A 12857-nucleotide genomic window follows, 5' to 3' on the forward strand; every position below is an offset into this window, starting at 1 on the left:
CTCTCAGGTGACGAGTGGAGGAGGTGTGGGGGGGTCTGGGGAGGATTTGGCAGGATGGACTGACAGATGGCCTTTTCCTCCAGCTCCCAGCATGCCCTGCTGCTCAGTGAACACTCAGGGAGCATCTGAACCTGAACGCAGCATCACGGACACACAGGAGCAGAAAAATCACTCAGCAAGTTTTTTCTGTTTTCAGTTTTCAGTCTGAAACCCGAACACAGTGGACTCATCATCTGTTACAGCAGAAACACAGAAAGCTCCAGGCTTCTGGTTCTGATCCGCTCTCCATCATATCAAACACCTCCACATCTACACGCTGAGGCCTCCACCCACACTTTGAGAAACCAGAGGATGTTCATGTGTTCAAGGGCTGCAGGATGTTTCTGCACTGCAGATTAACACACACACACACACAAACATTAATATAAACACAAGTATACACAAACATACACAGGCGTATGTTTTCCTGCGTGGTAGATGTAGGTCAGCTGTGGGCAGTGTGTGTGTGTGTGTGTGTGTGTGTGTGTGTGTGTGTGTGTGTGTGTGTGTGTGTGTGTGTGTGTGTGTGTGTGTGTGTGTGTGTGTGTGTGTGTGTGTGTGTGTGTGTGTGTGTTAATCCTCTCTGGTTTTAATCTGTTCAGCAGCAGGATGGAAGCTGCTGTTACATAAGAGACCTGCAGCTGCTGCACGCTGCCACCATGTGCAGCAGCCAACTACATCTTCATCTACATCATCACCTACATCTTCATCTTCATCTACATCATCACCTACATCTTCATCTACATCATCACCTACATCTTCATCTACAACATCACCTACATCATCACCTACATAATCACCTACATCATCACCTACATAATCACCTACATCTTCATCTACATCATCACCTACATCTTCATCTACATCATCACCTACATCTTCATCTTCATCTACATCATCACCTACATCTTCATCTACATCATCACCTACATCTTCATCTACAACATCACCTACATCATCACCTACATAATCACCTACATCATCACCTACATAATCACCTACATCTTCATCTACATCATCACCTACATCTTCATCTACAACATCACCTACATCATCACCTACATAATCACCTACATCATCACCTACATCTTCATCTACATCGTCTCCTACATCTTCATCTACAACGTCACCTACATCATCACCTACATAATCACCTACATCATCACCTACATAATCACCTACATCTTCATCTACATCATCACCTACATCTTCATCTACATCATCACCTACATCATCACCTACATAATCACCTACATCTTCATCATCACCTACATCATCACCTACATCTTCATCTACATCATCACCTACATCATCACCTACATCTTCATCTACATCATCACCTACATCTTCATCTACAACATCACCTACATCTTCATCTACATCATCACCTACATCATCACCTACATCTTCATCTACATTATCACCTACATCATCACCTACATCTTCATCTACATCATCATCTACATCATCACCTACATCTTCATCTACATCTTCATCTACATCATCACCTACATCTTCATCTACATCATCACCTACATCTTCATCTACATCATCACCTACATCATCACCCACATCTTCATCTACATCATCACCTACATCTTCATCTACATCATCACATACATCTTCATCTACATCATCACCTACATCATCACCTACATCTTCATCTACATCATCACCTACATCTTCATCTACATCTACATCATCACCTACATAATCACCTACATCTTCATCTACATCATCACCTACATCTTCATCTACATCATCACCTACATCATCACCTACATCATCACCTACATCTTCATCTACATCATCACCTACATCTTCATCTACATCATCACCTACATCATCACCTACATCATCACCTACATTTTCATCTACATCATCACCTACATAATCACCTACATCTTCATCATCACCTACATCATCACCTACATCTTCATCTACATCATCACCTACATCATCACCTACATCTTCATCTACATCATCACATACATCTTCATCTACATCATCACCTACATCTTCATCTACATCATCACCTACATCTACATCATCACCTACATCATCACCTACATCTTCATCTACATCATCACCTACATAATCAAATACATCTACATCATCACCTACATCTTCATCTACATCATCACCTACATCTTCATCTACATCATCACCTACATCATCACCTACATCTTCACCTACATCTTCATCTACATCATCACCTACATCATCACCTACATTTTCATCTACATCATCACCTACATAATCACCTACATCTTCATCATCACCTACATCATCACCTACATCTTCATCTACATCATCACCTACATCATCACCTACATCTTCATCTACATCATCACATACATCTTCATCTACATCATCACCTACATCTTCATCTACATCATCACCTACATCTACATCATCACCTACATCATCACCTACATCTTCATCTACATCATCACCTACATAATCAAATACATCTACATCATCACCTACATCTTCATCTACATCATCACCTACATCTTCATCTACATCATCACCTACATCATCACCTACATCTTCACCTACATCTTCATCTACATCATCACCTACATCTTCATCTACATCATCACCTACATCATCACCCACATCTTCATCTACATCATCACCTACATCTTCATCTACATCATCACATACATCTACATCATCACCTACATCATCACCTACATCTTCATCTACATCATCACCTACATCTTCATCTACATCATCACCTACATCTTCATCTACATCTACATCATCACCTACATAATCACCTACATCTTCATCTACATCTACATCATCACCTACATAATCACCTACATCTTCATCTACATCATCACCTACATTTTCATCTACATCATCACCTACATCTTCATCTACATCTACATCATCACCTACATCATCACCTACATAATCACCTACATCTTCATCTACATCATCACCTACATCTTCATCTACATCATCACCTACATCATCACCTACATCTTCATCTACATAATCACCTACATCATCACCTACATTTTCATCTACATCATCACCTACATAATCACCTACATAATCACCTACATCTTCATCATCACCTACATCATCACCTACATCTTCATCTACATCATCACCTACATCATCACCTACATCTTCATCATCACATACATCTTCATCTACATCATCACCTACATCTACATCATCACCTACATCATCACCTACATCTTCATCTACATCATCACCTACATAATCAAATACATCTACATCATCACCTACATCTTCATCTACATCATCACCTACATCTTCATCTACATCATCACCTACATCATCACCTACATCTTCACCTACATCTTCATCTACATCATCACCTACATCTTCACCTACATCATCAGCTACATCATCACCTACATCTTCACCTACATCATCAGCTACATCATCACCTACATCATAATATGATGATAATAACTACATGTTGTGATAATAAAGATAATATGATAATAACTACTTGCTACTTGCTAGTTGCTTTAATTGATTACCGTGTTTCTTCCTGCTGCTCATCTTTAGCCTCAGCAACACATTTAGTAAGTGCAGTATTGCATGAGCTTGTCAGTGAACGCCTCATGGTTTTGTACCATCACATGTTGACATTTAAATATGATTGTGTGCCACTTTCGCATTGACTCTTCAGAGGAACAGCAAGTTGTGAATCATCAGCTGGAGGAGGACAAACTCCTACACCACAAACATTGAATCTGAGTCTAAGTCCTTGTGCAGACAACTTTATTTTGACTTAAAGGAGCAGTCCAACTGTACGTGACATCCTGTCATTATGTTTTACATGAATACTAGTTTAACCAGGATGTGGTTAACCTAGCTAAGCACTAAAAATGTAAGCAAGGAGAAACTGTTAGTGTTCAAAAAATAAAAAGTTCACCTTCCAACAACTCCAAAATCTGTTTGATTTACATGTGGTAGTCTATCTTGTTAGCTTAAAAGTTAGTCAGCGGACAAGAGCTTGGAGCTAACTGTAAGCTAACAGGAACGAGAAGGTAGAGGCAAACTCTTGACAGAGCCCAAAGGTTAAACAACTAGAAATTAACTAGAGACTTACTATAAAGTCACAGGACCCAGAAGCTAACAGGAACTAGAAGTCTGTCTGATAACACCTAATGTCAGTTGTACTCGGACTGCGACTCTCTGATGACTCTCTGCCTGCGTCGAGACGCTTCAGATATAAGAACAACTTCGGGAGAAGACAGTCAGCGAGCAGCTGGTTTCTAATGTGAATGTGTGAAGCTGCAGAGACTGAACAGAGACGCAGGAAGTGACCAGTAATCTAACGAGCAGAGAGAAGGCTGCAGCTGGATTATCCAGTGTGACTGTGACCGCTGTCAGCAGAGATGTGGCGGCTGTGTGACGACAGCCAGAAAGTCTGACGGTGAGATGAGACAGCGAAGGCAGCAGTCTTACCGCCACGGCCTCCAGGATCTGTTTGATGACGTGAGCGGCGTCTCTCTCGCTGTAGTACCCGCGCTCCACAATCCTGGAAACCAATGGGAAGATACAATACATTATGAATCTTGACTGTCTGTATGAAGCTCTGCTGAAAGTCTGTTTCTGTTTGTCACATGTTTCGATCCACCACATTAACTTAGAAGAACTTTCTAGGACATTTGAAGGTTGTTGTCAATGTTTCACAGCCACATTAGAGTCAGTGTCTCATCTTACTCATGACGAAGGTGTCCGTCTATGTAACGTAATGTGTGTAGTGTAATGTAACGTACCGGTCAAACAGCTCTCCTCCTGTCACCAGCTCCAGCACTAGAGCGATGTCAGTGTCTGTCTCAAAGATCTCCTTCAGCTGGATCTGACCGAAGAACATACAATGAACATAAATCTTAATAAAACATCAACCTATATGTACAGCACCTGGTACTGATCTGTCACACGAGAGGTGGTTACAACATGGAGGCACAGTGAATCATCCACAGTGTTTCTGAAGCTGGTCTGACACGACTCATCGTTACTGCAGCAGGAATACAACATGTTCCTAACATCCGCAGACTCGAGTCATCTGACAAATCTATTTGATGAACTGCAGCTGACATGAATAATAATAATAATAATGATAATAATGACATTCAACTGACATGAGAACACAAAACAAACCTGTCTCAAAGGAGCCTTTATATAAAATATCAGGTAATTAGCTCAGTTTGAGGTAAATCATATGTATTTCAAAGTTATTCATTAATGCTGTTATGATAAACATACTTACGATGTTCGGGTGGGAAAGACGCAGCAGGACGCCGATTTCTGTACGAACGATTTTCTTGTCGATCTGTGACAGAAGAAACAACATGAGACCGAACAAACAGGAAGTGAATAAAGCTGAAAGAAGAGAATCACCTGCACAAACAAACACAACAAGGTGTGTGTGCAGGACAGGGTTAGCCTAGCTTAGCACAAAGTCTAGAAAAAAGTTGAACCTGATAGCTGAGCTCCATCAAAGATGGCTCTGTTTTTAAATGAAAGCAAATAATATCATATAAACACATGCTAACATTTACAAGCCTGTTAGCTAACATGCTATTCACCTCAGCTGAGCTCATATTTACATTCATCAGAAGCTTTTGTCCAAAGTGACTTGCAGTAATTCATACACACTTTCATACACTGATGGTGTTGGCTGCCATGCAAGGTGCCGACCAGCACATCAGGGGTTCAGTGTCTTGCCCAAGGACACTTCGAGTTGTCTTCACTTCAAGAAGTGTCCTTGAGTGGTCCTTCAAAACCTTTGGATGATACCAATACGCTGGCTCGACCCCTGAGCCACAGTGGCTCAATAGAAACCAGCTGAATAAAGACAAAACATGAAGCCAACTTCAGTTTTGTTGCTTCTGTAACAGAACTGAGATAAATTCATCTAGCCAATTTTCTTCTATTACCTGTCAGCTGAGAGTTAGCTTCTATTTCCTGTTAGCTGAGAATTAGCTTCTATTTACTGTCAGCTGAGAATTAGCTTCTATTTCCTGTCAGCTGAGAGTTAGCTTCTATTTCCTGTTAGCTGAGAATTAGCTTATATTTTCTGTCAGCTGAGAATTAGCTTCTATTTCCTGTGAGCTGAGAGTTAATTTCTATTTACTGTCAGCTGAGAATTAGCTTCTATTTACTGTCAGCTGAGAATTAGCTTCTATTTCCTGTGAGCTGAGAGTTAACTTCTATTTCCTGTTAGCTGAGAATTAGCTTCTGACGAAGCCCAGCTGCCTCCAGGACTATAGATTAGCCTGTTAGCTAAAAAATGAGATTACATGTAAATCAGATGGAGTTTGTGTCTATGGAGCCAGGCTAACAGTTTCCCTCTGCTGCCAGTCTTTGTGCTAAGCTAACATTGTTGGAGGGTGTAAGACATTGTGTTCTGGTGGTTTGTGGTTCAGCGGTACAGCGTGTCGTATGAAGACGATGTGTTGCAGCTGAATGACCCCATGATGTCTGCTTCCTCCATCACAACCGACACTCACTGTTTTCTTGAGGACTTTGAGGGCGAAGGGCTTCTGAGTCTGTTTCTCCTCACAGCGATACACGATGGACGTCGCTCCTCTGGAAGACATCGACACACACAGTGTTAACTCCACGTCTATACAGTCAGTGTTTCATCAGGAATCTTCTACAGAAGACAAAACAGGATGTGACAAGAAGCAATATCTTAAAAAGTTTAAATGCAGTTTCTATAAGTTTTGATGTACTTTAATCACTTCATATAATCAACTAATGAATAATGATGTATTATTACAGATGAAACTACCAGCAGTAGATAAAGTCATTTAAATGAGTTGAAGAACACATTCATATATTTATAATACAGTAATATGATAGTATTGTGAATAAAGAGTACTTTTACTTCAGGTACTGGAAATACACACGCTTTTATTGTCTGTACTTTTGTACGTTTACTTCAGTAACGAGTGAGCACGAGTATTTCTACACTGTAGTATTTGTACTTTAACAGAAGTAAGCGTACTTGTTCCACCTCTGCAGATGTTTAATATTTCACCACATGTTGAGACGATCAATGAAAACAGAACCTGATTAATTCTCTCGAGTTCTTCAAGATCCGAAATCGTTCAGTCTGAACCAGGTGACGTGTCGATGATCACTCAGCACATTTTAAACATTACACAGTTCAGACTTGGATCATAAAGTTGAGTCTGCTGCAGTCTCACTGTCGTGCTTCAGTGATCAATAAAGGAGCTCAGCTTCAGTGTGGGCTGCTCAGGAATGCAGAAGATAGGCCACGCCCACATACAATGGGTAATTTCTTTTGATCAATTGCTATTCAAATGAGTAGCGTGGTTTTACACTTTAATGCTTAACGGATCAATAAATGTTTCATCAGAATCAACAGATCAGCAGCTTTTTTACACAGCGTGCTGTTAAACAGATCAGTAGAGATTATCAATAAAGATATTGTGATATTCAGCTGATAAATGAAATGTAACAAAACGTAATTACATTATAAAAAGTTGTCAAATAAATGTTGTGGAGTAACATTTGTCTCCAGACTGTCATCAGAATTATCCTGAGGTTGTGTACTCGAGTAAATGTACCTAGTTACATTCCATCAGTGAAGAGACGTGAGACCAGCCTCAAGAACTCATTAATATATTTAATATATATAATTAATATAATTATTAAAATCTGCCATTAAATGTCTCAAACAACAGGAAGCTCTCTGATTGGTCAGATATTTGTCTTCAATGGAGGTTGTTTTATAGTTTCTGTTGTGACGACACATCTTCATCATCATCATCTTCATCATTGTCATCATCATCATCATCTTCTTCATCGTCATCATCGTCATCATCGTCATCATCTTCATCATCGTCATCTTCTTCATTATCTTCATCATCCTCACACTGTCTGTGAATGTCTCAGTAAAATTCATCTAAACAAACTGAAACAATGCTGTGTGTGTGTGTGTGTGTGTGTGTGGTTGTTGGATCTGTTTCCTCCATCTGTCCCAACAGAATAACAGATCCCCCCTACACACACGCAGAGTCCTGGCTGGTCTCCATGGCAACAGGACACCTGCTCACACCCTCCGAATTCACTGCTGACATTATTCTACTGTTTCCACAGAGCTGCTGCTGCTGCTGCTGCTGCAGATGTTGTTGTTGTTGTTGTTGTTGTTGTGTACTCGAAAAAAAAAACAAATGAAAACCAGTACACAACATAACACACACACACACACACACACACACACACACACACACACACACACACACACACCACTGTTGGGACTCGTTCACGCCTGAACATGAAGTCATGTGACTGACAGGGTGCTCACCGATTGGACAGTTTGGATGAAGTCACACTTTAGCTTGCACCTGTCAGACTGTTGATCTGTTTGTCACTGAGGCGTGTGTGACCTGTGACCTCACTGCCTCACTGATCTTTAGCCAATCACATGACAGCAGCTGTGATGGAGCTGACTGGTATCGGGTTACAGCCTGTGATGTCATCGTTAGTGATTAGCCATGTTAGCATCAGCACAGCTCGATGGACACATCTGTTCATCGGTCAACAACAACCTGATGGATGGTGATCAATTCTGATTTATTGACTAGCTCTAACAACAGGAAGTCATGTCAGCCTGGACGATGTCATCAGTTCTGTGTGATCAGTCTCTGGTTTGTTTGCAGATCTTCAGACCGATGCTGACATCAGTGATGTGATGTCAGCAGGTAACGTTCCTATAAACCACAGACGTCTGAGGTCTACATTTGAACCACCGTGTTGGATCACGATCACGTTATGATGATCAGCTGACTGTTGGGGGTGGAGTCAGTGCAGCTCCAGTCACATCACTGGATATTTCTAGGGTCTGTTTTTGGATCCAACCACAACGTTTTCTAAACCTGAGAAGCAGAAACTGTTCAAACACGAGACTCGCTGACTCACAGAAACACACTCCACTCACACTGATTCTCATCAGGTTGTTCAATACGTCTCAAACATGGCCGCCTGCAGCCAACTGCTGTTCGATCAGCGCGTCTCTGAACTGCACAACAAACAACAGCAGAGCAGAAACACAGGCGGACGAGTGGAGCTCAGAGCGGTGACAGCACGCTGAAATCCACCTGAGCATAGACTTCATGTCACCTGTGTTTCTGACGGAGAGGTGAGACTTCAGCGACGACACGTGTCGAAGGATGTCGTGGTGATACGACTCACAGTGTCACAGCGTGCAGGCTCCGCCTCCTCGACAAGAACAAGGAAGTGATCAGAATGAGACGAAGCTTCAGCCCACATCAGCTGATCTTTAAATCACTTTACGTCTTTTCTAGTTCCTGTTAGCTTACGTCTCTGGACTCGTTGTGTTGTCGGTTCTGTTTTAATGATTTTGTGTTTGTTGAGCATTTTGTTGTTAATCTGTTGTGAGTTATTATTTAACTGTACAAGCAGCTGGTTCAGAACAGCTGTGTAAATAAAGATCATTATTAATATCTGAGTCCTTGTTTACGTCTTCTCTCCTCAGAGATCATCAGCTGATCGTCACAGATCTGTTCCTTTATTACTAAACATCACCTGACCCGCTGACGTCACAGTTATTTACTCTGTAATATTAAAGCATCTTTTTGTTCTGACGTCAGAATCAGAACCTGCATTCTTTATCAGACCGTTCTGACTCAACATGAAATATTATTTTAGTTTCTGGTCTGTCAGGTTCTGCAGAGGGTCCGTGTCCACCACACGGATTAATCCTGGACCTGAGGGGGACCACACCGACCCCTCATGTGGACCACTTTCAACTCGCCTCAACACCCCCCCCCCCCCATGTGGTCCAGACCTGCCCAACTCGGAGCTCAGGGTGTAGAACTCCTCCACCGTCCCGTCCCGCCTCGACCCGTCCACCCAGAACTCCACCTCAGAACCAGGCCGGGACGTCGGCATGGCGACAGCGGAACTCCCCGAAACCAGGACCAGAACCGAGTTCAAGATAACACGAAGACCGGGAGCGGTTCAGACCGGGTCAGGTGCGACCCGATCGGAACCGGGAGCTGAGTAATCCAGATCAGATCTCAGATTTAAATCCAGCTCGGTAAAACCCAGATTAGAGGAGCAGCGGGGGATGATTCATGATCCTGATGGGCTTTAATCCAGACCAGCAGGAGGATCCGCCTGCTCCTTCAAACTCTCGACCAGGACCGTATCTGATCCGGAACAGGATCCAAACTATAGATCGATGAGACCCTCAGAGACGGACACGACTCTTTATTCCGTTCTACAGCTGAAACCGGGATCCACACAGACCCGGTCCAGATGTGTCGCAGCTTCCATCGGGCCTTAAGCGTCTCAGATGTCGGATCGGTTCAGTCCATCACTGTCCTCCCGGGATTTATCCGTATTTCCGTGTTTTTACCGGAGAAACGCTCCGTCCGTTCTCGCGGAGCGCAGCAGCCTCCCGGTGGAGCAGCAGCCGCAGAGCTGCGACAACAACACCGGAGCCTGACGGCGTTTTCACCGGGAAGCAGAGCGCGGAGCCCGGCTGCGAGGCTGCGGGGCTGCGGGGTGTCGGGGGTCGGTGCTCGGAGGGTTGGTTCCCGGGCTGGGCTTTTCCAGATGTCCGCTGGATCTGCAGAGACAGAGATGCTGCTGTAATCTCACAGCCCCGCCCCTAATCACCACAACGGCCAATCACAGCCCTGAAAATGAGCCGAGCCGCGCTCCCATTGGACGGCAGGCCTGTCAGTCACCGAAGTCAGCAACCTAAATACAGAAATAACCTAAATACATAAATGTACATTAGCGTGACATCTGGAGGCTTTGATCCTGCGGGAATCAAACCCGCAACCCTGACAGCGTCACACGTGCTCTGCTCCAGAGAATCACACCTCTGACACACGTGACCCGTCCAGCCTACGTCACGAACTCTTCTGATAAGTCATTTAGTTCTTTATGACGAGCTGCTTTTTATGGTTTTTATGTTTTTATTCACGTGTCCAGAGTTGAACGTTTATTTTAATATCAGTGGGATTGATTGACAGATACTTAATTTTAATGTTAGAAGTCATTAATTAATCTTAATAAACTGAAAAATTGACGGAAATTAATTTATTTAAAAAAAATTTTGAGACCTCAACAAATTTTGGACATTTTGAATATTTATATTAAAAAATAATAAATACATAATAAAATGAGTGAGAGATCTAAGAAAGGAAGAATATTATATATATAGTATTAAATTGAAAGTATATTGAGCTCTCTCTCTCTCTCTCTCTCTCTCTCTCTCTCTCTCTCTCTCTCTATATATATATATATATATATATATATATATATATATATATATATATATATATATATATATATATTAATCATTATTAATCTGTACCTATTGGAAACTACTACCTGCACATGTAGAAGAGGTTCTGTGAAAAAGCAGCCGATTACTGAAATAAAATATTAGACACAACAATATCAGTAAATAAGACTTCATAATCCTCAGAGCATCTGATATAGTTTTACTGGAGTATTACAGTATTTTTAACTCCTGCACACAGCTGACTGAGTCCATCACTGCAGACTCCACAGCGCCCCCTGCTGACCGGATGGAGACAAGTTCAACTCTTGTGCTTCAGATTCTGTTGAGTTAAAGAATCGACTTCCCTTCAGGTCGATTGGTTCACAGTCAGCTGATGAAGAAACAATATTTTCGAGATTATTTTGCTTTGTAAACCAGCTGAAATTTGTTTTTGAATTTAAAGCTCTGACCCACAGGAGTGACCCGCTGACATCTGGACGGACAGGTGAGGATGGGTTTGTTGTCACTGAGTGATGTCATCAGTCCAGATGTGCTCATCAGTTAAAAAGCAGCAGGCTGTGGAGGCAGGTGCACAGCTGCAGGATTAAAACTGACACTTCAATCATCAGGAGGACACACAGAGATCAGTGGACAGGTTCTGATCAGAACCTGTCACCAGTCCAGATGTTGCCAGAGGGACCTGAATCCAGCTGTGTCTTCAAACACACAGAATCTCTGAGAAAATTATCAAAAAGTTTAGATTTATTTTATTATGAGTTTATTATGAGTATTATCATCAACTGGAGCTGATTCAGTTTGTTGAAGATGTTTCACCTTTTATCTAAGAGGTTCTTCACTGCTAACTAACTGGAGGAGCTGCAGGCTTTAAACTATGTGTTGGAGTGTCCTTACAGAATATGGGAGTGTCCCTATAGTATATGGGAGTGTTCTTTCATAGAGTGGGAGTGTCCTTACAGAGTCATTAGGGCTACTTGTGGGTCGCTGACCCAACCGGTCTTCATGAGGGGTGCTTAGTCTAGGTGAGCCCAGGCGTGATTGGCTGTTTGAGGAGAGAACTCAGTTCTGTTCTGTAGGTGGTGATCAGTGATGTCTTGATCCACCTCCTCTGTTCAAAGATGGTTGTTCAAGTTTGACATAGATGGATTCTTCTACTCCTCTTTCAAAACATCTGTCTTCTCTAGACAAGATGTTCACATTATTGTCCTCACAGGGATGATTTGTCTCCTTCGGATGTCAGTGGACAGCAGAGTCTGGACCTGGGGAGTCTGGACCTGAGGAGTCTGGACCTGGGGAGTCTGGACCTGAGGAGTCTGGACCTGGGGAGTCTGGACCTGAGGAGTCTGGACCTGGGGAGTCTGGACCTGGGGAGTCTGGACCTGAGGAGTCTGGACCTGAGGAGTCTGGACCTGGGGAGTCTGGACCTGGGGAGTCTGGACCTGAGGAGTCTGGACCTGAGGAGTCTGTCCTCCTGTTTTGTGACATTTGTATATGAAGAGGTTGT

The 12857-nt window shown here is 42.5% G+C and overlaps 1 protein-coding gene across 1 annotated transcript in view; it reads right to left on the reverse strand.

Moving 5' to 3' along the window:
- si:ch73-60h1.1 (calcium/calmodulin-dependent protein kinase type IV) overlaps positions 1-11271 on the reverse strand; it is a 16375-nt gene extending 5104 nt beyond the window's left edge. The window contains exons 1-5 of the mRNA XM_037114707.1: positions 9884-11271; positions 6555-6633; positions 5312-5374; positions 4818-4900; positions 4504-4576 (exon numbers count right to left, since the gene is read on the reverse strand). Coding sequence (XP_036970602.1) covers positions 4504-4576; positions 4818-4900; positions 5312-5374; positions 6555-6633; positions 9884-9987 — 402 coding nt within the window. The 5' untranslated portion in view covers positions 9988-11271. The remainder of the gene's footprint in view (positions 1-4503; positions 4577-4817; positions 4901-5311; positions 5375-6554; positions 6634-9883) is intronic.
- Between the last annotated feature and the right edge of the window lie 1586 nt (positions 11272-12857).

This window comes from Acanthopagrus latus, chromosome 11 (assembly GCF_904848185.1).
Source record: "Acanthopagrus latus isolate v.2019 chromosome 11, fAcaLat1.1, whole genome shotgun sequence".
In the NCBI taxonomy this organism is placed as follows: Eukaryota; Metazoa; Chordata; class Actinopteri; order Spariformes; family Sparidae; genus Acanthopagrus; species Acanthopagrus latus.